At 51.2% G+C, this 23,036-nt stretch overlaps 7 protein-coding genes across 7 annotated transcripts; 3 read left to right on the top strand and 4 right to left on the bottom strand.

Annotated features, from left to right (window-relative positions):
* Window positions 1–34: 34 nt before the first annotated feature.
* Window positions 35–571, top strand: VTN31DRAFT_6276 (uncharacterized protein; the record flags this gene model as incomplete). The annotated part of the gene is made up of 1 exon (XM_069406868.1): window positions 35–571. One exon carries the CDS (start codon window positions 35–37, stop codon window positions 569–571), a length of 537 nt encoding a protein of 178 aa, XP_069259358.1.
* Window positions 572–987: 416 nt separating this feature from the next.
* VTN31DRAFT_6275 (uncharacterized protein) lies at window positions 988–1,921 on the bottom strand (the record flags this gene model as incomplete). Its single annotated transcript, XM_069406867.1, has 4 exons — window positions 988–1,356; window positions 1,414–1,557; window positions 1,638–1,666; window positions 1,735–1,921. The coding sequence occupies 4 exons, from the start codon at window positions 1,919–1,921 to the stop codon at window positions 988–990; spliced, it is 729 nt and encodes a 242-aa protein (XP_069259357.1).
* A 3,090-nt stretch (window positions 1,922–5,011) lies between these two features.
* VTN31DRAFT_6274 (uncharacterized protein) lies at window positions 5,012–5,360 on the bottom strand (the record flags this gene model as incomplete). Its single annotated transcript, XM_069406866.1, has 2 exons — window positions 5,012–5,195; window positions 5,245–5,360. The coding sequence occupies 2 exons, from the start codon at window positions 5,358–5,360 to the stop codon at window positions 5,012–5,014; spliced, it is 300 nt and encodes a 99-aa protein (XP_069259356.1).
* Window positions 5,361–5,669: 309 nt separating this feature from the next.
* On the bottom strand, window positions 5,670–5,986 carry VTN31DRAFT_6273 (uncharacterized protein; the record flags this gene model as incomplete). The annotated part of the gene is made up of 2 exons (XM_069406865.1): window positions 5,670–5,850; window positions 5,904–5,986. The coding sequence occupies 2 exons, from the start codon at window positions 5,984–5,986 to the stop codon at window positions 5,670–5,672; spliced, it is 264 nt and encodes an 87-aa protein (XP_069259355.1).
* A 4,471-nt stretch (window positions 5,987–10,457) lies between these two features.
* On the bottom strand, window positions 10,458–12,179 carry VTN31DRAFT_6272 (uncharacterized protein; the record flags this gene model as incomplete). Its single annotated transcript, XM_069406864.1, has 4 exons — window positions 10,458–11,433; window positions 11,486–11,824; window positions 11,887–12,024; window positions 12,133–12,179. The coding sequence occupies 4 exons, from the start codon at window positions 12,177–12,179 to the stop codon at window positions 10,458–10,460; spliced, it is 1,500 nt and encodes a 499-aa protein (XP_069259354.1).
* A 3,861-nt stretch (window positions 12,180–16,040) lies between these two features.
* VTN31DRAFT_6271 (uncharacterized protein) lies at window positions 16,041–18,291 on the top strand (the record flags this gene model as incomplete). The annotated part of the gene is made up of 2 exons (XM_069406863.1): window positions 16,041–16,515; window positions 16,577–18,291. 2 exons carry the CDS (start codon window positions 16,041–16,043, stop codon window positions 18,289–18,291), a joined length of 2,190 nt encoding a protein of 729 aa, XP_069259353.1.
* A 938-nt stretch (window positions 18,292–19,229) lies between these two features.
* VTN31DRAFT_6270 (uncharacterized protein) lies at window positions 19,230–21,916 on the top strand (the record flags this gene model as incomplete). Its single annotated transcript, XM_069406862.1, has 2 exons — window positions 19,230–20,057; window positions 20,108–21,916. The coding sequence occupies 2 exons, from the start codon at window positions 19,230–19,232 to the stop codon at window positions 21,914–21,916; spliced, it is 2,637 nt and encodes an 878-aa protein (XP_069259352.1).
* Between the last annotated feature and the right edge of the window lie 1,120 nt (window positions 21,917–23,036).

Raw genomic sequence — 23,036 nt, 5'->3', positions numbered from 1 at the left:
CAAGCGGGGAGCCGTGCACGGGCTGAGATGAAGTATGCAAAACCCCTGGCGGCAGAGGAGTCGAAGATCTGCTCATTTCCGGCGAGTCGGTGACATTTGGAGTCAAAACACGACGCGGCGAGTTGATGCTGGGTGTATACACACTATCCGTTTGGTAGTCACTTTCGAGAGCTCGAGCACCGAATGGTACATCATCCATGGTGAAATACTGCCGCCACATGTTGCGGGCGCGCTCCGCTTCTTCACCCTTGGCACGGGCGTACAGACGCACTTTCCATCGGTTGAACCAAGAGACAGCCAGGCCGATGAGCATGACAAGGATCTATGGGTGTTTAATATTCACGCGTCGATGCTACTTCAGAGCAGGAACGGACGTACGATAGTGCATCCTAGGACCTATTCAATGCTCGAGCGTCAGACTGAGCCTTCGGCGTCCAAAGGAACTTTCACATACGAAGACCATCTTCTCCCATGGTTGCCAGCGAGTCCAAAACCACCCCATTCTGAAGCGCCGCGCTTAGCTCTTATCCTGCGCGATAGCAACCAACGTTCATATGCGACAGACAGATAATTTCTAGCAGAGAGCCGAGTGCATTCGGCGAGTGACGAGGAGAAAGTAGAGAGATTGAAATCGTCGAGGACAGCTCTTGCCTGAATTTTTCGACGACGTGGTCCTTCCTATTTCAGAGACGAGCACGTCTCCTTCCATATTCAAGAAATGATAATGATAATACTTCAGCGCTCGAGCTATCTAAGATCCTCTCACTCAGGCCAAAGGCGCTTGAAGAACAGAACTCAGAAACTGGACTGCAACCCTAGCCCAGTGCGCCCAACTGCAAGGGTATCTCCTGACAATCGTGAACACCTATGTACGTTCGAACGAACACAGGGGGACAGAACGGATGGCATCATCCGGCCAACCGGAGAGAAATGATGATCATAATGATATTTGTAGTAATTCAGAATTCGAACAGCTGATAAGCCCCATCACGCCTCTGCCGTGGATGATTCCCGTTTGATGTTGCTCAGTTCAGCTCCCTGGCCACTTGGAGTTCTCTTGCGTCCTGGAAGACGGAACCCCAGCTGGGACGCTGACGGCAAACGACTGCCGCCGCTGGATGTTGGCGAGTCAGAGAAGTTCTCTCCGAAACGTGCGAAAAGGCCTTTTTTCTTCGGCTTGATATGTTCGTCAGCCAAGCCAATGTCCTCGAAAGGCTCCTCATCCGTCGATTGGACTTTCTCAGGCTTTTGACTATCAAGAACAGAATGGAAGTTCTGCCGTGAGAGGCGAGAATCTAGCGAGGGCCGCGGCGGGAGTTGATCGTACTGAGGAACTGGAGACTTTGCTGAGATGTCCTATCCCAAGATTAGTCTGGAATGGAATTGACCATGTTTGTTACTAGGTATGCGCACAAAAGATCGTCGATAGGAATCAAACGATTCCCGAGATATCGAAAAAGGTTCATTTTCATCAACTAGACTTCTGTGATTGGAAGATGATGAGGATCTGGGGTATCTACGCCAGAAACTCTGCTTTTCATCCGGAGGCGGCGACGGCTGCCCGGAGGAAGCAAGCCTTGTCAGTTCACCTTTTGCTCCTTTGTGCCAGAGCTCAGTGACATCCACGTCCAACTTACTGGCAGATACACACCGCTGTCATTGACCACTGGGAGATCATAGTCCTATTAGCGGCGGCCAGAGGAGGGGCATGTCTTGAACGCCTGCAAAGCCTACCGCTCAACTTGTACTCATTGGGGGCTTCTTCTCGGCTTCTGCGAAAGCCAAGCGGCCCGCTTGGCTGGCTGTCCTGGGACGGACGAGGTTGCACATTCTCGTTGCGGAGGGCATTCTCAAACCCGGCATTGGGGTCATCTGGTTGAGTGGGGGGTTTGCGACTGAGAAGACTGCGAAAGGGAGGCATTATGGGCTACCCAATGGCGGGTGAATAGGGACAATTGGACACAATTGCAGCAGACAGGAGAAATCAAGAATCTACGAAGTAGATAGCGAGGGGATAGGGCGAAGGACTCGTGGCGATGAGCTTTCCCTCGTGATATCGGTATACCCGGCATTGATGGGTTCCTTCCGTTCCTGATCGTCACACATTCAACCCAAATTAACATGGTTATCATTGGGCCAATGCCAGAACTCAGCCACACGAAACCCAGTTAGGAAATCCCCACAGCCACATTCGGTGCCCCTCGACTTTTCCGCCGAAGAACTTCCGAGGCTCCGAGATGAACATTGTCACGTAAAGATTGCCTCGCACCGATAGGGAAGAATGTGTCCTGTCAAATAGTTGTCCGGTCAATGCCCACTTAGCCTGCTGCACGTCCGGCGGATGAATGTCCCAGTCGATTTCGAACGCCACCAGAATGGTCCCATTTCGATCTGGGTGCCATAACCACAGATCGAAGGTGTTTATCATTCGCATGTCATAAACGACGGCAATTGATACATCTTTCATATCAGCAATGACCATCTTGACCATTATGTGATAGATGCATTTGGTTCGAAAAAAAAAAAAAAAAAAGAGGATACTCTCTTGATGCCTATCGCTGCGATGTGTGTATCCACGCGGTCAGCTTCCTGCGAGCCCTACCATCAGATGACGCCGGCAAAGACGAGATGACCTGTCCTCACACCTCCAATGTGGAAGACTTTCCGATCATTTCTGTCATCTTAAAAACATAGCGATCGGATGCGAGGAACTCCTCATGCTTAAGATAGTCTCGTACTTCTTCGACCTCGTTATTGGGCTCTGTTGCTTCTCTCTCGCTCAAATCTGATCTCTTCCCAGTCTGCAGGTCCAACATCTTGACTTCACGAACGTTCTCCGCGAAATAGAACAGCTCGTGAATGGTAAGAAACCACCGCGGGCCATGTCCTTCTGGCCATGGCAAGAATACTTTCTTGACGACCCCAACCACGCGGCAAACGATGCCGCCATCGGAAATAGGTTTCTGCGTCGGCAGTAGCCAAATCTACCATGCCCTCAATATCCAGAAACGCGCGAGCGTTTGTCGCAAAGCGCACTTGGTGATTGCATCGGACGATAAAATGGACCACCATCGTTTTGAAACCTAGGACAGGCTCAGTCGAATATATGATTCTTTTGAGCGACAGGGAGCGCGGGTAATGCGCACCCTTTTGGCTTCGGACAACGACCGCCTGGTCTAGATATCTTGCGATCTAAAGCACGATCTCAAGAGGCAAAGAGCCCACAATGTCATAGTTCTTGGATCGAACTTGCTCGAATCGCGCCATCACATTCCACCATTCCTCTCTTCGTAGTTGATTTCAGTAGAATGGAAAGCAGTCTGTGCTGCTGTTAGCCTTGCAAACTATCTTCTCCCAAATGTCTGATCGAGTAGTTTATCAGGTCTCTTACGCGTAGTGACGAGCGCGAGAAGGTCGAGAATCAATAACTTCTGCGATTTCGGCAGACACCGTTTCAGGGGTTGCATGGCTGACGGAAGAATCCATTGCCGCAATCGAAGCAGTGGTTCTTTAATCAACTCCGCTCAGGGGAAGACTGTTTTGCTAGATCTATGTATGGCATGTTGGGCAATTGGCACATTGTGACCTGAATTTCAGGTGAAGTAATGTGCACACCTCTTCTTTGAAAGACGGACGACGAGTCTGGCCGCCTTGACGGCTGAATTGAGTGAGCTTTATAGCAATCCTATGACAGTCCGCATGGACAGGACTAGGTTCAAGTTCAAACTGCACCCTGGTCAAACCATTGTTAACCTAATACTGTTGGTAGGTCATTATAGGTCTTGGAGCCATTGCTACAGTACCCTAACTTTTAGCCTACCTAGGAGTTGCTTCCGACCGGATTTGCAAACGCCTCTTTTAGAAAACGCGGTGCTGTTGTCTAATATTATTTCAACTTGTCTCGTACTATTGCTTGACCGTTGATGTGGTGTGTGATTGTACCTGCTATGCGGGAGAGGGAGAATGGAAGTAGTTCGCTCTACCGGCCACATCGGATTGCCTGCAAGGATGTTCGTTTTTAAGAATACATTTTCGCGATTGAGCTTCCTAGCACTGTCATGAGACAGAGCATTGGAACCGCTTGAACTAGTACTAATCTTCACGCCCGTGGTCCGTGGTCCGTGATTGTCGCAGGGTGCTGGTGATTCTCGTCTTTGCGTCTCGATTAGCTTCGTGCAGAACAGGCGGCCATGACGTGAGGAGCAGAAAGTCTCCATGCGGGTGGTGATCCCCAAAGAGTTGGGGCCTTAAGTTGCCTTGATAGACTGCTGGGGATGTAAGCATTTGTTTGGGCTACACGCCGTCATTTCATCCACGCTCTTCCATTGCTCGAAAAGGCTCCACCCCCGGAAGATCGGGGGCAAAGGTTGGATTGAAGAACCACAGCTGAACGCCGTCGTCGCTGGCCATGCCGAAGACCTCATGGCTCCCTAAGGGCAGAAAGTATTGTTCGATGTCCCCATTATAAACTTGTTTCCAGGATTTGGGGAGCGGATTGTTTTCAAACCACCAGCGAACAGAGGACTCTCGGGCATGCAAGTTGTACGGATGCATAGTTGTGGTCTGGTTGCTGGCGTTGAAAATCTCAAGTCGCCTCTGAAGGAAGTTCCAATGATAGACAATGTGAGGGGTTAGAAAAGCGCAACAAGGTACGTATCGATCGTCGATAATGGGCTGAACTCAATTGTTCCATCGAATGCTCAGCTCGTCGACGGAGTGGTCGTAGATGAGGTCCATTGTGAGATGTTTACTGGGTTTGACAATAAGGCGTTTCATTGTCCTATGGCCATAGGTGTGAATTCCAGGATCATCAAATGACTCGAGACTTTTCCTGCTCACACGATGGCCTGACAAGGAGAGGCGAAAGTGTTTTGGACGGTCCAGCAGCCGTCAGTCAACGCCCACTTGGTCTGCCGCACCTCCGGCGGATGTGTGTCCCAGTCAATTTCGAACGTCACCAGTATGTTCTCATCCGCGTCCACGTGCCAAAATTCCAGATTTGAGAAACTGCCTATTTTGCGGGTGCGACCCGATTTAGATCCCGAATGTAAACGCGCCGACGTGGACTGAAATCATGGCAAACCATGACCACTTTGTCCTTCTGGAGATAGATCGAGAAGAAGGGATTAGGGAGCTTTCCTGACACGCAACGCTGTGATGTGTGGAGATCCCATGCGGTCAAATATTTGCCACCCCTACTACTGTTAGACAACGCCAACAAGTCAGAGAACCGCGCTCTCATACCTGACATCCGCGATAACGACAAGATAGCGATCAGACGCGTAGAGCTCCCAATGTTCATCACCATCGGCGTCTTCGTCGGCAAAAATCGATATCTTTCCAGTCTCGAGATCCAACATTTCTACTTTGTTCGAGCCCGGAACGTGATAGAAAAGTCGTCGCGAACAGTAACAGATCGAAAGCGCTGCGATGAAAAATACATTTAACGTTTCTGGCCATGGGAAAAATACCTTCTTGACAGGCCGAGCATTCTGTAAAGCATGTCGCCATCGGAAATAATCTATCGCACTGGCGGCAGCTCCTTGTACATCTGTGCTCTCTATATTCAGGAGCTCGAGGGTTTGGTGCAAGACAAACCTGGTGATTGCACTGGACGAGAAGATGGACCGCCATCGTTTAGAGACCTAGGAAGACCCAAGCAGGGAAAATTAGACACTTTGAAGCACTGATAAGTGGGCAATGCACGCCCTCTGACTTCGGACAACGTCTGCTGGATCCAGATACTCGACGATCTGAAGCAGGAGCTCGAGAGGCAAGGAGCCCGGAATATCATAATGTTTGCATTGTGTTTGCTCCATCCGCACTTCCACAATGCCACGCCTTTTCTCTCTGCACGGTGGTTAGCGTCATCTCGTCAGGTCAAGCTTCTGATGTTGACATACGTGTCGTGACGAGTGGGAGAGACCAATCCTGGTACTCTCGAAGTTGCCGTTACAGAAACTGCGTCGTCAACGGACGTATTCATCGCCGGGATTGAAAGCAATCAGCTTCATGCAAGGAAGACAGGACTGGCAGAACTTTAGGTACTGCTAAGTAGTACTTTGATTAAGGCCGTACGGGGATGGCAGGCAAACCGACTACTGGAGCATGTGTTTTCCTCACAGGTACCTACTACGGACACATCATTTTTGAGGGTTTGGATCAACGGATCGGCAGCCCTGTCCCGTCCGAAAGTTTCTCCTCCCCGAGCCCCCGACAAACTGGCGATTGGTTGGCTCGGTGTCTCGTCGTGGCCCATCGTCCCTCTGGCAGGTTAACCTACCAACTGGCATAGGTTAGTAAGGAGTACTTCGTACATACATCATCAACTGGATGCTCTCAGCTCCAAGACTTTTCTTTTTGCGCACCATTCTGAGTCACGTGACTATTTACGCGGTCAGCCTATCCCGCTAGTGGGCTGATGTCAAGCAGGAAAGAATCGACTCGATCCGGATCATCGGCCGCATACGCATCATTGCGGGGTGAACGAAAGATGAATATTTCGACGTCAAGGACACAGCCACCAAGGCCGGATCATAGCGTTTGGTCTCGTCAACGCTCTGTGCCGGAGCCGGCCAAGATTATCGACAAGATTCGAGAAAATTTCGGCTTTGAGCCCATAGAGGTCGACTGTATCCGGCATCTGCTTGAAAAGAAGGATTTAATCCTTGCTGCAAAAACGGGTTTCGGGAAGAGTTTGATCTTCCAGTCTCTCCCTCTTCTTCACGAAAATGGCGGCATTGCACTGCGGATCATGCCTTTGCTTGCTCTCAAGGATGATCAGGTATCCCGCATCAATCGTCTTGAAGGCTGCAAAGCCTGTATTGTGAGTAGAGAAACAAACACTCGGAGATTACGGGATGAGATCAAAGCCTGCAAATACACGCACATAATTGTCAGTCCTGAGATTCTACTCAAGAATAGTTTCACAGAGATATTGAACAACCTGGATTCCGTAATCGACTGGTGTTGATTGCGGTTGATGAGGCACACGCTGTTGACCATTGGGGCGACTTCAAAGAGTCGTATCGTGAGCTCCATCGACTTCGCATCCGAGCTTCGACCAGAGGGCGCATTCCATGGTTCGCGACGTCCGCAACCTTGGACCCAGAAACCTTGAAGTCAGCGAAGGAACATCTGGGGTTCAGAGATGACGTGCGAGTCAAACGCACATCAATAGATCGCCCTGAGATTTTCTTCAACTCTCAGCCGATGCGACACCCGGGCAAAACATTCATCGATTTGAAATTTCTTGTCCAGCCCGGGGAAGATGGCAACATAACGAAGACCCTTGTGTACGTCGATGACATCGCACGCGGCGCACAAATCCTCCAGCGCCTGAGGGAGTGGTCCGGCATCCCACGCAACCAAGCCTACAATGTTTTCGTCGGCTATCATGGTCAGATGGCCGAAGCTGACCGTAAGAGAATCTGCGCCGAATTCCGCAAGCCTGATTCGGTGCATCGGATCATTGTTGTAACCGATGCCATGGGTCTGGAGATTGACAGTCCGGACATTGAACAGGTGGTCAATTGGGGCCTTGCGTCGAGCTTGTGCAACATCATGCAGCGGGCTGGACGAGCGGCCCGCGGAAAGGATCTTCAAGGAGAGTTTATTTGGTTTGTTCCCCCTTGGTGCTTCCAGGAAACATGAAGAGGATAGACAGGGAGCAGAGGGAGGTACCCGAGTGCAGCTCGTACCATCAGGTTAGCGATTGAGCATGTCTAGCCTACGATTTCATCACCATTGACGTCAATTTGTCCCCGGAAAAGTGATGCTCTTGAATAACTTCCATGGTATAACCTGGGTACGTAACGAACGCAAGATTACAGAGATTTTCCACTCTCAAGGACCCCTCCGCAGGGGAGGGACTGAAGAACCGAATTAGGCAACAGTGCCAACAGTACTCCGTACAGAGGGTACACCCCTTCCCTGAGGAATAGAGTGCGAGCACTGCGAGGGTCGAATTGAGGCCTGCGGTAAAGCCAGTACTACTCCGTTCTCGCAACCCTCCTGGAAAGTGATGTGGATCCGCCTAAAAAAATACCTATCCGTGCGCTCATGTGTATACATAGCCACAATGTTATCACTAACTGGAACTACTAGAACCAGCTACATTCGAAAACGGTACACTTCCTCATTCGTATCTAGCAAACAAGCCGGATACTTGAAAAAGGAACGGAGGCAGTTGCTGTATCTACTAGATTGTAGAGTCAGTGAAGGTACGACTTCGGAGCCCGGAGGTGTAAAAATTGGAAGAGCCATCACTGGGATGCCGACGTCACTCTCTGAAGCGAAGACCTCAAGGTCATCGAGACGGGGTGAGTAAGGTGGTGCGCAGTAAATTGCCTGATATTGCGAAGAGAGAAGCTGAATAATCTCCATTTCCTCATGAACAAATATCTCTTCGAGGTGCAATTGGTACAGGCGCATATGTAGTTGTGGCTTGGTTGAGGGCATTGAAGATCTCCAGCCGCAAATCTCTCTATCCCAGTGGTAGACGATATCGGGAGTGGAAAGGCGTAAAAAACTGAGTCGTTGATGTTGTTAAGGGGCTGGGTGTAGTCGTTCCATCGGACGCTGAGCTTGTCGATAATGTCGCACAAGATACTTGCCCACACGATGACGCGACAGCGACAGGTGGAATTGTTTCTCATCGAGTAGATACCCGGCCAACGTCCACACTGTCTGCCTGATCGCCGGCGGCGGATCTGTGTCCCCAGTTGATCTCGAATATCACCAGAATGACCTTATCCGCATTCATGTGTCACAACTAGAAGTCGAAGAAGCTGTTGATTTCTTTGACGCGATCCGAGCGTATACCCGTTCTCTGTGCCCTCTGTGCCAATAACATAGCTTTCAGACACGAGAAGGTCGCGGGCTTCATGATCCCCTGCTTCTTCAATGGTCCAACTAAACTTCTGTCCTGTCTCGAAATCCGTCCTCATCGAAATTCTCATAGGCCAGCCGTCGCGAACGGTAATCAAACACTTCGCCGCATGATATGCCGTCTGGCCATGGGAGAAAAATCTTCTTCACGGGCTGACCGCACAGTAAACCATGTCTCCATCGGAAATAGGTTACCGCGTCGGCAGCAGTTCCTTGTACATCTTCGCCCTTTAGGTCGAGGCTCGCAAGCATTTTGCGCAGAACAAACTTCGTGACTGTGTCGGACGAGAAAACAGACCACCATCGTTTGGAAACCTAGTCAACCAAACCATGAAATGTTAGGTATTGAACATCGAGGGACACAAAGCAATGCGCACCCTCTGGTTTCGGACAACGTCTGCCGGACTTAGATACTACTGGACAATCTCAAGCAGAAGCTCGAGGGACAAAGCGCCGACGATATCATAGTCCTGTCTTCGTATTGTGACTAACCAAGCGCGTTTCCGAAATGCTCGGCCATTCCTCTCTTCGGAGCTGATCCAGAATCGCATGAGATCTTCGTCCCGATTCGTCTCGCGTTTTCCATCGTAAATCGAGTAGGCCTAAGTATCACGTATGCACGTATCCATCGAAACGAGCGTGAGTATCCAAAGATGAAAATTTAGCTCTTCCTAAGGTTAGAGTTCAGGTGTTGTGTGGCCGATGTACGGAGTACGAGTTCGAGTACTCCGTACTCCGTACTTGGTTGAGAACTTCACCTGGACACAGATCAACCTAATACCTAGGTATAACCCTAACCCTAATGATCTTGTTGATTATCTGATGAATCGCAGTCACTCTTTGAGTTCTATACCTTTCTCACTCTGTTGTTTGTCATTCCTTTGTCTCTTGCATTTCGTTTGTCAGATGATGTGCATAAATTGAGGTCACTCCCACCCACATGGATGGGTAAGTAGACTCAGTGAAAATTGATATTAGCCTTACCGTTGGCATCCAACTCTTCTGATACTTGTGACATGCTACATAACCTGCCATAATTCAACAGATCTAGGCTATTGGTCGCCAGCGGTGACGATAAACACCTTAACCATTTTAACCTAGGTGACCTACAAGTATGGGGGAGACTTTCATCAAGGAAAGGACTGAATATACGAGTAGGTACTACATGAAATGAAGGAACAAGTCGAATGTGTCGGTTTTCTCGCCAGGCTCAGACGATCGATCCTTGCCAGAACTGAACCCTTCTCTTCCATCCATGAGCACAGTTGACTTGCCTTGAACCCCGCAATGAATAGCTTACATTACTACTCGCAGTCAAGGAACAATCAATTCTGTTCTGGAGTGGATAAATCATATGTTGATTTGCAAGGAAAACAACTAGGCCTACTAGTACTAGTATCCTTTCGAACGTTCAATTCCGTTTCTCTCGCAAAATCCATTCCCGTCCCTTTTTCCCTTATAAGTTTGAGCCCAGGATAATGTGTCCACATTATTAAGCCCCTGAGTGCCCTGACTACTAGCACATGTCACTCTCATCCGTATGCCATTGTCTTCGTCGCGAAGCATTATCACAGAGAGCTAGAAAAGTCCGTCTCCGGAGTGTGGTGGGGGCGGGGTTGACACGATGAAGGTTGGGACAGGCCCCGTTCTAGATGTCCTGGAGACGAGCATCTGAATGTATCGTCGTCCATTCCAGAAAAAGGCTCCGCACCCGGAATGTCGGGGGTGAAGTCGGGATTGAAGAACCACAGCTGAATCCCGTCAGTGCCAGCCAGCCCGAAAACCTCACGGTCACCGAAGGGTAGCAACAAAGGATCATCATCCATCATTCCTTCGCTCTGGTTTCCAGGGAGCGGGAAGTAAAACCATCGGTGAACATTGAGCTCTCGGACATCCAATTGGTGAGGATGCGTGGTTGTGGTCTGGTTGTCCGCGTTGAAGATCTCGAGCCGCCTGCAACAGTTGTCCCAGAAGTAGGCAATATGAGGGGTGAGCATGGCATAAAAAGGTGAGTCAGAATAGTCCATAATTGGCTGAGCGCAGTCGTTCCACCGAACGCTTAATTTGTCAATGGCGTAGTCGTACATGAGGTCCATCGTGAAATTTGCACCTCTGGTAGTGATCATGCGTTTTACCGTAATGTTGCCATAGGTGAGATTGCCGGAAACTAGCAATGGACGGACAAATCTCTTTTCCACACGATGACCTGACAAGGAGAGGTGGAAGTGTTTCCTGTCGAGCAGCCGCCCGGTCAGCGCCCACTTGGTCTGCTGCACCTCCACCGGATCTGTGCCCCAGTCGAATTCGAATGTCACCAGAATGTTCTTATCCGCGTCAACGTGCCACAGCCACAGGTTGTTGGAGAAGCTGCCTATTTCCCGGATGCAATGTGCGCCCAAATCCCAAATGTAGATGGGGTGGATTGATGAGGATAGAGCGTTAACTGCGACTACTTTGTCCTTCTCCATGGAAGTCTGCCAAAATGTCCTAGGAAGTCTCTCCTCATAGTGCTGTGACGTGTGGATGTCCCATGCTGTCAAATCTCTGCGAACACATGTTAGACGACGACGATGAGGACAGTATCGTATCCTCATACCCATTGTCCCCGAAGGTGACAGCATAGCAATCGGACGCTAGAAGCCGAAATAATCCTTCATGTTGTGCGTCTTCTTCCACCCAAGTCGATCTCCGTCCCGTCTCGAGGTCTAGCATCTCAATCTCGTAACCGTATAAACTTCGATAAAACAAGCGTCGAGAATGGTACACAAAGTCAGCAGGCATGATCGATTCTCTACGTGACCATGGGAGAAAAATTTTCTTGACGGGACGACCACACTGCAAACCATGTCGCCATCGGAAATAGGTCGCCACGTCGGCGGAAGCTACATCTGTGCTCTCCATGCTCAGGAACGCAAGCGTTTGGCGCATAACAACCCTGGTGATTGCATCGCACGAGAAAATAGAGCGCCATCGTTTTGAAACCTGTGACATGGGCACCTTGTCAAAACGCGCATGACTTGAGACGTTGAGGAGTGGGCAATGCGCACTCGCTGGTATCGAACAACGTCGGCCGGATCGACATACTCGACGATCTGGAGCAGAAGCTCCAGAGGCAATGAGCCCACGATATCATGCCTTTTGTGGGTCTGATTTGAATGGGCTTCCACAATGTCAATTTTTTCCTCTCTTCTCCGCGTTAGTGTCGCGTTTCTCAGTCAGATCAAGCACCCGGTGTTGACTTACGCATTGTCATGAGCGTGAAGGACGTGAGAATCGAAGATACTCGTCATCTTTGAAGATGCCCTGCCAGAAGCCGTACGGTTGACAGAGGAGTCTATTGCGAAGTTCAGCAAGCAAGGTTTGTGTAGTAAAGATCATTTGAGCTGCAAAGAGCAAACAGAGAACGATGATGTGCACGGCAACCAAGCATTCCCATTTCGGGTAGGTTAGGGCTAGAAAGGCATCTTATTTGAATTGGTCGGGTTCGGACTCTTGTATGTAACTAGGGATGATTGACTTAAATCTGTCATGGATAGTCGAGTGGGAGGGTAGTGGCGAGGCCCCGGGGACCCGGCTGTAATACCAGAGGGAAAGGTGCCTGGTTCGAATCATGGAGTGGCAGTTACAACTCGTTGGGTAACCACGATTGTTGTGCTGCCCTAAGTCATGGAGGGTACACCCCAGGGAAGCGATTCTGCAAGGAACCCTCTACTCTGTGATGGCGGCGCCAGATGACACCTACCCGTCCAGGGGAACTGGCCCCATACACTGCACAACTGCTTTTTTATTTTTTTTATTGCTTCCCCTGCCATTATTACTTGATTTGTTCTCCGGAAGTTCGCTACCTTTTTCACACTAGGAAGCTCCGTAGCTACGTACCTCTAGCTTCAAATTATCATTACGAATCTGATGCTGATGACCAGGTGGAACTGCTCCGAACTGAAAGCGAATAAACCATCCTCAGGGTGTGGAGGTGCGGCATCAGGTTAATAAACCTGAGAGGCTACTCCGTGCTTAGGTTAGTACCAGGTACCTAAGGTACCTACCTTATGTACTCCGTACTCCGTATAGTTACAACTCACAAAGGAACCGCCAGAGAGACCAAAGGAGTGCATCTCTGGCGATCTGAACATGAACCTGTCTGTGGGACTAGGGCTAACCCTAGTTCCAAGCTAACCCTACATCACGTGCACGCTGACTAAACCAACAAGGTCACGAACATTTCGCTCTACTTGTACACCCGGCCTTCTGTCAGTTCCGTCCTGCCTATGGCCTCCAAAGCAAGTCATTGATTCCTTCTCTTGTATAACTACGTCATATTCCGTACGGAGTACGGAGTACATTCTCTTGCGCTTCGATTACCTAGTAGCCAACCTAGATGGCCTCTTGATAGCCAGGTTTGGCTTCCCTGGCGACGTTCCGTCAATGTGACCTACCTAATGTACCTCATAGGTACTATTTCTGTCAATATAAATCGGTCTACATAAACTAGGTACTTGATACAGTGGAACCCTCTAAAGTGTCTTCTAGTAGCCTACCAGCGTACTTTATGAGTCTTGCGACAGACCAACGCACTCCGTTCCACCATGTGCACTGCTGTTTGCGATTGTCAATTCGTACCTGGACAACTTGGAGCAAATGGCGACGTCCGCCTTCGTGTTAGACTCCTCGTCCCTTTGAGAATTCTGGAAGAAGCAAGACGTTTCACAACGTCCTTCTTCCAACAAACATCAACAGTGAGCAAACTGTTGCTCCTTTCAGAGGTCTGCTGCACGGCTGCTTCCATGGCGGATCATTTTGTTCAAGAGATTCGTCTCAGATACTGCCTCCCTTCGATTATCTTTCATGAGTGTGCATAGTAACGACCCTGAAATCCGATCAAGGCCCATACCAGAGGTACGGCAGTTAAGGTCGGTGGTCAAGTCACTTTTCTTCTGATCTGACGCCCTCAAACTTGTCCATGTCTACGTTGGTATGTAAATGAATGTTCAAAGGAGACGTGTACTTCCTCCTTCATAGTGATTACCAAGTTTCATCCGTCCGTTCCTTGCTTGTCTCAACAGAATAGTCTTCCTATTTGATACGTACGCGAAGAACGGCAGCTTGCTAGGTAAGTCGCTAGTACTTTCAGTTGACTCTCAAAGTCATGGCCTGAGCGACATCTCGCCGTCCTACCTTCACTTGAAGTACAGTACGCATGTTGATTATCTGATGAATCGCAGTCACTCTTTGGGTATCTTTCTCACTTTGTTGTTCGTCATTCCTTTGTCTCTGGTATTTTGTTTGTCTAAACGATGTACATAAGTTAAGGTCACTCCCACCCACATAGATGGGCAAGCAGACTCAGAGAAATTGACATCAGTCTTACTGTCGGCATCTATTTCCTCTGTTACATGTGACATGCTGCATAACCTGCCATAATTCAATAACCTACGCCCGCCGATCGCGATCCCTGCGGGACCATAAACTCGACTATACTATTCCGATATGGGGATGCCGCTGCCCCTACCGTCATACTGTTCGTCTCTCAGGGATTCCGCTCGAAGACTCGCCACGAAAAGGTGCCACCATACAATCTCAAGGAACAGTAGCTAAGTCATCTTCCTGCTTTGTCGGTCACAATCTTGTTCTTTTGAGTAAATGAACACAGCCGAAGACGTTCCTCTGCATGCTACAGGCTTATTGACTGCTTCTAACCGTCCTTTGGTGTCCATCATGCTACTCTGTCAATGGCCAGCCTGATTTTTTTCTGACTCCGTCTCCTCATACTCTACGCCTAAAACGTCCTCGGTGGTGCCTCACTTTTATGATAGCCATCAGCGGTGATAACCGGCCTCCTCGTTCATGAGCGCCGATCATAAATCCAACAACACCATCTGTGTCTCCCACGCTAGGTAGGGGTCTGCTATCCCAACGACGACCTACTTGAAATACACAGTGGAGGTCGTAGGGAAATGTATCTTCATCCAATTCAATGTCGAAATGCGGCTCATACAGCCGCTCCGTGAAATCCCTGCAATCCTGCGAGTCCTGCCAAACCTCTCTGACCCGTGCTCTAAACCAAATCACAGGGCAACTCACGTCGGGTGCGTGCTGCTCATCAGAGAACGGCTCCAAATCGAACGCCGAAACTGCGAGCAAGGGTAACGTCGTCGACCGCTCCCTACCGGGAGTTCGACCGGAGGAATCGACGGGTTGGATATCACCGTATCATGAAACTGCCTGTCTCTCTGACAATCAGATTGCTGGCAAAAGGGCGACCTTCGTCATTTTCGTACACCAGCCCCAAGGTTATATCCGAAATGAAGGAAATCGCTGGCAGAGAAAGGAACGTCGCAGTCCCTGCGGTGGCCGTCACCAAATGCCAATGGTTTGTTGGATTTGGCATCTCGGAAGCAAGGCGCATGAACGCATCCAAAGTGCACCTGTCGCTGCCCATTTTACAAGGCCGATGCCCTGAAAACAACCGTTGGCACTTTCGAAGCTCCAAACCAAGAAGGCTCCTGCCTATTTCCGCCCACGACTGCGGCCCCTACACTGGAAATGAGTAGAATGCCTCTCCAGCCCTCTGATACGACCTTGCCAACATGATGGACACGCGAGCTCCGATTCAGAAAAACAAACACAGAGAGTTTTTCCACAAACGGTGTTTCAAGTAGCAAACTGACGGAGTCAGTAAAAGCCATGGCTTCCCCAGGGTCTGCGTTCCAGAGGTGAAGTTCTGCTCCTTTATCAGTTTAAGCTTCATGTGCACTTCAACGAATCAAGGCCTGCTTCATTTGTCTGTAGGGAGCTGCTGCTCAACAATTCCTTTGCTCTCCCTCTGCTGCAACTGAAACCTATGGACCCCGCGCTGATGTTCTACATGTACCTTGGGTCTACCACTTTAGCCCAAAACGGCAAGGCTCGGTTCGTTTCAGGGCATGCGCGCGACAGCCGCGCGTCACCAGTCTGAAAACCCGAGATAGGCGCGCTCTCTATGATCACGTGGCAAGCTAGCCAACTCACCGCCCTCTGCTTTTACCCCGACAAGCCGAGCTCCGCCGGCAGAAAAAATATTTGCAAAATCGGCTGCCACCGACATAAAAACACCAGGGCCGAATCTTGGTTCTGAATCGCAAACTCACAGACGTTCTGGTTCATTGCCAACGATGCCCGGAATCAAGCGTTCCCTGGAATCGGGGGACGACCGCAATGGAAAGCGGACCAAGGTTAAATCCGCCGCAGATGACCCGGGGAAGCTGAAGAGGAAAAACACGCAACCGTCATTTCAGAACGGAGGAAATGCAAAGAAGGCACGGTTGATGAACAAGAAGAGAAAAGATGATGAGGCGCGCAAGGCACTCAAGTCATTAAAGAAGCGTCAACAAGGTAAGGGCGACGACTCGATCATTCAAGAAGAGGATTTCGACCTGGACATCGTCATTGACATGGGGGACCTTTACGACGCAGATGATATGTCCGTGGAGGACAGTAGCAGAGAGGACAGCGACGAAATTGAGGAAGAGAGTGCCGACGAGAGCGTCGAGCAGAGCGACAGTGAAAGGGAGGGGGAGAAGTCAGACGACACGGCGGATGGAAAAAAGCACTCTGCCAAGTCCAATGGAGTTATCAAGAAAGAGAAGAGTCAGTTACTCTGCTTCACTCTCATTGTAGACGGCAGCTGACGGACGCGCTTCTCTTCTAGAACCCTCATCTCGAGAAATTCATGCAAAACAAAAGGCGATCACGCAGGAACGCAAAGCGGCAAAGCCAAATGCAGATCTCATTGCTCGAGCAAAGCAAATATGGGAACGACTGCGCCGGAAAACAAAAGTTCCGCGGGAGGAACGCAAACAGTTGGTGCAGGAACTCTACGAAATCGTCACCGGTCGGATCAGCGACTTTGTCTTCAAGCACGATGCTGTTCGAACAATTCAGACGGCGTTGAAGTATGCCACCAACGAACAGCGGAAACAGATCGCACATGAACTCCAGGGAAAGTACAGAAATCTGGCAGAGAGCCGCTACGCCAAATTTCTCCTGGGCAAAATGTTGGTACACGGCGACGAAGAAATCCGAGATATGATCATCCCGGAGTTCTATGGGCATGTAAGACGTCTGATGCGACACCCGGAAGCCTCGTGGATTTTGGATGACATCTATCGTACCGTCGCGACGAAGGAGCAACGGGCGAACATTCTGCGGGAGTGGTACGGCCCGGAATTCTCGATATTCAAGGATCACAACTCTGGCGTGTCGGCTGAGTTGTCGGAAATTCTCAAACAGCACCCGGAGAAGCGCGGTCCCATCATGCGCCACCTGCTTGGGACCATCAATCAGCTCGTGCAGAAGAAGACCACCGGATTTACAATGCTGCATGATGCTATGCTGCAATACTTCCTCAACATCAAGCCCGGGAGCACCGAGGATAGTGAGTTCATCGAGCTGATCAAAGGCGACGAGGAAGGGGATTTGGCCAAGAACATGGCCTTCACAAAATCGGGGGCCCGGTTGATGTGTCTATGCCTGGCTCACTCCACGGCTAAGGACCGGAAAGTGCTCCTACGCTTCTACCGCGACACGATCAAGATGATTGCTGGCGATACGCATGGACATATGATTCTTGTGACGGCGTTTGAGGTCATTGACGACACGAAACTCACTGCCAAGACGGTCTTGGGGGAACTGCTCAACCAGGACGCGGAAGAAACGGCGCGCTATGATGAGCTCCTGTCCCAGGTCACCGACCTGACGGCGCGCATTCCCGTTCTGTATCTGTTCGCCCATAAGGCTAAATGGCTGCTTCCGGCCCCGGATCAAGAAATTCTCAAGGAAGTTCTCGAGATCCGGTCACAGACGTCCAAGAAAGAGCCGTCGATCCGGCGGCAAGAACTGATCCGCGCCGCGAGCCCGACCCTGCTCCAGTTCATCGCCGCTCGCGCAGAGGCCCTAATGGAAACCAGTTTCGGTTGCCAGTTCATGACCGAGGTCCTGTTTGATGCAGATGGGGACAAGACGGCGGCTTTGACGGCCGTGGCCGAAGCAGGCAAGTCCAAGACGGAGGTCAAAGACTCTCCCTATGTGGGTCGCATGCTGAAGGCGCTCGTGCAGGGAGGGCGCTATAATCAGCAGGAGAAGAAGATTGACAAGGTCGATCCGCCTCTAGGGTTCGATGCGCTCTTCTACAGCAAGATCCAAGACGATGTGATGTCGTGGGCCGCCGGACCGCAGTCGTTTGTGATTGTTGCGCTGGTTGAGTCGGGGGACTTTGCGGAGAAGAGTCAGTTGCTGAAGACGTTGAAGAAGAATCGGAAGACCCTGGAGAAGGTTGCGGCGGCAGATCAGAAGTCCTCTGGTGAAGGCCACAAGAAGGCGGATCCGGCCAGCAGTGGTGCGAAGATTCTGTTGGAGAAGCTTTGATGTAAATAGAATACATTTCGGCTGAACCATTGATGCATATCTCTGTCTCATAGGATACTACTCTGTACCATGGCGTTGAAGCCGGGAACTGAAGAGTTACAGATACATAACCGCCTAGTAACCTAATCCCTAGCTATCCAATGGTTTTTCGGAATATTGATTCTCCGTGGTCCTCGAAGAATGGAGAAACACGTGGGACCATACCCCTGGTCCCTGGAGATCCATCTCAGCGCCACGGAAGAGATCAGTTCTCTATCCATGGATCAGTCAAGATGCCCAAATATTCAGATAAAGAACAACTGTTGAATGTTCTATGAATTAATATTTCATTCTAGAGAAAGAAAGAGGAGAGTAAGAACATAAAGTTCACTTTGTTCTTCGTTCTCAGGAACATACTGAGCGAGAAAAAAAAGGGTCTCGCTAAGTGTGGAGTTTGGGGCAACCCAAAAACTTCAAGTTTCATGCAGGAATTCTTGAATCCCCAGAATGAAAAAAAAAAAAAAAAAAAAATAAGTGAGTCTCATCTTGTGAAGTTGTGGCACCAGAATTGCAGCCAAATCACCCTGTCCAGCGCCCGTCCTTGTTTGCCGTTGTCCTTGTGCTGGGCCGTCGGGCAGTCCGCTGCCGCCTTATCGCCCTCGGCGCGTCCAAAGAGCCCGTGTTTTGGTCCATCCCTGGCCGGCTTCAGGGCATTAACCTCCCGTCAGGATTAGACGATTAGTTATGGCATAGTCAGGAGAATTTCTTTCAGCACGATTGAACGTTCGTTTGTTCATCCTGAGAGACTGCACGGACACATTACGAAACTCCCCCTCCTGAATCCTACAGCATCTCCAGCCCTGTTCTCAGTGCCTCCCGACCGACCGACCCACCAATTGCGACTCCCGACAACAGCGCACAGAACAAATAACAACCACACACCGACGCGCGCGCACGCAATGGCCATGGCGCATCCAGGAAATACCTCCGCCTGGATTCCCAACGGTTTCAACCGTCATGGCGCCACTGCTGCTGCGACGTTTGACGGTGGTGGGAGCAGCAGCGGCGGCGGCGCGAGCCAACTGCATCACAGCAATGCGCAAACGCAGAGCGACTCCGCTTCGATCAACGATGTGCCCCCGTCTCCCACCCTGACCAATCCCGACATGATTCTGCCCTACGACGAGGAGCGTGAGACGTCCACCCCGTCGCCCCCTTTTCCGCTCCAGTCCGCCGTCATCAGAAACCACGCCTTCAACAACGCGCCCGCGCTGTCGAACTACTCGCGCCTGCTGAGCTACGGCGAGGAGCAGCCGGATCACAGCCAGATCGGCGTCGCGATGGCCATGCCCGCTCGACCGCCACCACCGTCGCATGCCAAGTGGTCGTACGACGGCCATCCGCGGAGCCGTCCGTTGTCGGACATTGGTGAGGAGGAAAGCCAGCTGTCCACCTCGCCCGCCGAGAGCGGCATCTTGCCAACGCAAGAAGGACTGGGCTCGGAGTCGCGCGACGAGTCACAGCATTCGCGCGCAAGCAGCAGGTCGAGCTCGACAATCAGTGCCACCAGTAATCAGCGGAGATGGAACCGGAGAACGGGGGATGATGACATGGAGGACGACGATAGCAGACGCGACAGCGTGGTAAGCCAGGGTAGCGTCGAGGCTTCCAGACCCTCGGCGGCGACCACGCTGGGGGCAGGACCGACCCATCCTGAGGAAAACTCCACGGCGATCTTGAGCAGCGAAGCGGAAAGAATTCTCGAGAATGCGAAAAAGCGATTGAGCGTAAGACTTTCTTGTCTTCGCTTGCGGGTGCCGTGCTGACCGAGACTTAGTTGATGGAAGGAAATCTGAATCGAGCGCGGTCGTCAATCCGGCTGACACCGTCGCCGTCGTCCTTGCTGTCTTCGTCGTCTAGCGGGTCTCTGCTTCCGTCCCGAAATCAACAGCCTGCAGGGTTGCTGTATCGATCGATTGCTGGGACGGATCGTCGAAACTCCAGCTCGCGCCCGCGTGTGGTGTACGGCGCGTCTCAGGACAGCATCTACCACTCCCGGGTGCAAAGCGATACCAATCTGCCCCTCGATTCCAGTCCAGACCAACCGGCGCAGCAGTCGCGCTCCAGGAGTGCGCTGGGCTCTCCGAACGGCGTCCGGTACGACCGTGAGGAAACCATGTCTCCGTCTGACCCACCCCGCGCGTCGAAGCTCGGACCATACTCAAAGCCCGCGCTTTCGCCGAAGAGTGGCGCCGGTACACGGGTTTCCAATCTGGAGGAGTTCAATTCGGTGTATCCGTCCGAACGGCCGCCATCGCGTGCGCATTCACAGCTGCAAGTGCGCGAGTTGAAAGACCAGGCCGAGGGGCTCAAGAACAAGATCTCGATGCTGAAACAAAGAACTCAGGAGGAGAATCTCCGCCGGCGGAGTCTGCAGAGTTTGCGGACCCCTAGTCCCTTTTCCTCCGCAAAGGGGTGGTATACCAGTTCGATGGAGTACCGGACGAGCGGCAGCGATTCCAGCTCCAATCTGGGCCAGGAGTGGAGTCCAAAATCATCGAACCGAGAGCATGAATTGCATGAATCGCATGAGAGCAACGCCCCCTCCCGAGATGGGACTCCGCATGAACCGCATGAACACTCTCCGAACACTGCCACAGAACGTGTTTCAAATCATGTGTCAGAGAAAAGTGCCAACCATGGTGGGGAGTCCAATTCCGACCACAGCACCGCAGATGACACCACGGAGCCCGCTCAAGAACAACATGTCGAAGAGGACAAGAGCGATACCAACGACCATGGCGACGCGGACGACACAAAGTCCGTCGCTGAAAGCCAATACGAGGACGCCGAGCAATTCGATGACGACTCACCCATTGACCGGGATGCATTGAACGAGATCCTGAACGAACCGCTGGACGACGACGAGGATGAAGAGTTTGAAGACTTCCCGACGATGGCGCCGGAAGCAACACCGCACGAGGAGCGCGAGGACGCATTCGACTATGAGAACTTCTACCTCCACAGCGCACTGGGTAGCTACACGGGTGGTCGATTGCGCAGCAGCAGTTCGAGCTCGGCAGAGTCGACCGAAACGACCCGCCCGACGCGGTCATCGCCGTCAGGGCCAAGCCGCCACAGCCATCTCCGGTCATCAAGCCGCGACTCCATCTCAACAGCTGCAACGTTTGCCACGGCGACGGAGCACGCCTACGTGTCAGATGCGGAGAACGTCGTGGAAGAGTTTGACCAGGCGCTGGGGTGGGCAACGGGCCATACGCGTCGCCAGTCGGTGGAGAGTCGGGCCACCACCACCTCCTCACGCACCATCAAAGAGAAATCATGGGGCAGCATCAAGAGCAACGGACGCCCAAGCTCGACGGAGCCGCTGACACCCGTCAACCTGATGATGTCGAGCTTCGTCCCCTCGGTGACGCCAAGCAGCTCGTCGTCGCGGCCATCGTCGGGCCTGCTGAACGATGATGCGCGCGTGCTGGAGCTGGTGTTCCAGTCCCTCGGCAATGTGTGTGCGCGGCTGCAGGAGCTGACGAGTCCTGGAATCGAGAGCGATCCGAAGGAGGTCCGGACTTTGCGGCGCAGGCTGGATGCGGCGCGCCGAGTTCTCGATGGGGAGTTGGACTCGTAGGGCTGAGTTGATTTTTATGGATTCCGGAACTGTATGAGTATATGTAATGTATTCTAATCGTTGTTAGCGTTCTCGTGCTCATTGCTGATGTCTAATACACTAATATTCTATCGATTTTCGTCTTCGGTCTGATGTAGACGAACTCACGAGCTGTGTTCCATCCTACAAGCCTACAAGCGTTTGCCTTGGTCAATTGCCAGGCTCAGATTTCCAGACTACTCAATAGTCAGGAAAAATACATCAAATCGACCCGATAGTGAATCGTCACCGAATAATAGATATAAAAAAAAAAAAAAAAAAAACAAAAAGCTCGCGATCTTGGTACCGAAAAATAAAAACATGCAACAGCTGGGATTCGCTGGTGGTCACCCACCCAACTACTAACCAGCCGGCGTGTGGCTTAAGTACGGCTGAGCGGACGGGAAGCCCTGTTTTCCACACCCTATGGTCGCATGTACTAGTCATCTACCGGACGCGACCTATCTGTTACCTGACCTGCAGGTACTGGTCTACTTGGACTGTATCCTCAATGCCCTGTATGACACCGAGACTGCCAACAAACCAGCAAATAGGGTTCGCTGAACTGATCAAAAACTGGCCCCAACCGACCTGGACCGCCGTGACCTGGGAGTCTGGGACATAGAATCCCGTAGCTTTGTCCTGCAAAAAACGGAACACTCGACAGGTCTATAGGCAGCGATACATAACCCTGCCAGATTCCAGGCTTCTTTTACTTCTATCTTGCTATGGGTAGATTGAATTAACGGGAAAGTAGTACCTATATGCAGTACTATCATGTAAGAGGGCAGGAGACATCCGTCACCTCCATGAGTTTGCTAACCCATTGTTCATAGAGTGCGCAACGATCATATTTGAAACCACGCCTAGTAGTCTCGTGGCGGAGGAAGAGACGCGACTGAGTATCGATCACAGAACCAATTTGAAGCCTTGCATAGGTAAACTTCATGCCTCGCATGGTCTCCCATGTGGACACGTTACTCAAGAGGTGTTAGTACTCTCTGCTGAAACTCTCCATCCAACGAACTTCGATTCTCACTGGAATCTGAATATTCTGGATACTATTCATCACGCGGTGCCAATAGACCACCGCTGTCTGGTG

The sequence above is a fragment of the Thermomyces dupontii genome, assembly GCF_041956625.1.
Source record: "Thermomyces dupontii strain NRRL 2155 unplaced genomic scaffold VTN31scaffold_6, whole genome shotgun sequence".
NCBI lineage: Eukaryota > Fungi > Ascomycota > Eurotiomycetes > Eurotiales > Trichocomaceae > Thermomyces > Thermomyces dupontii.
The sequence above is the reverse complement of the archived record's forward strand: the minus strand, read 5'-3'. Positions and strand labels throughout refer to the sequence as shown.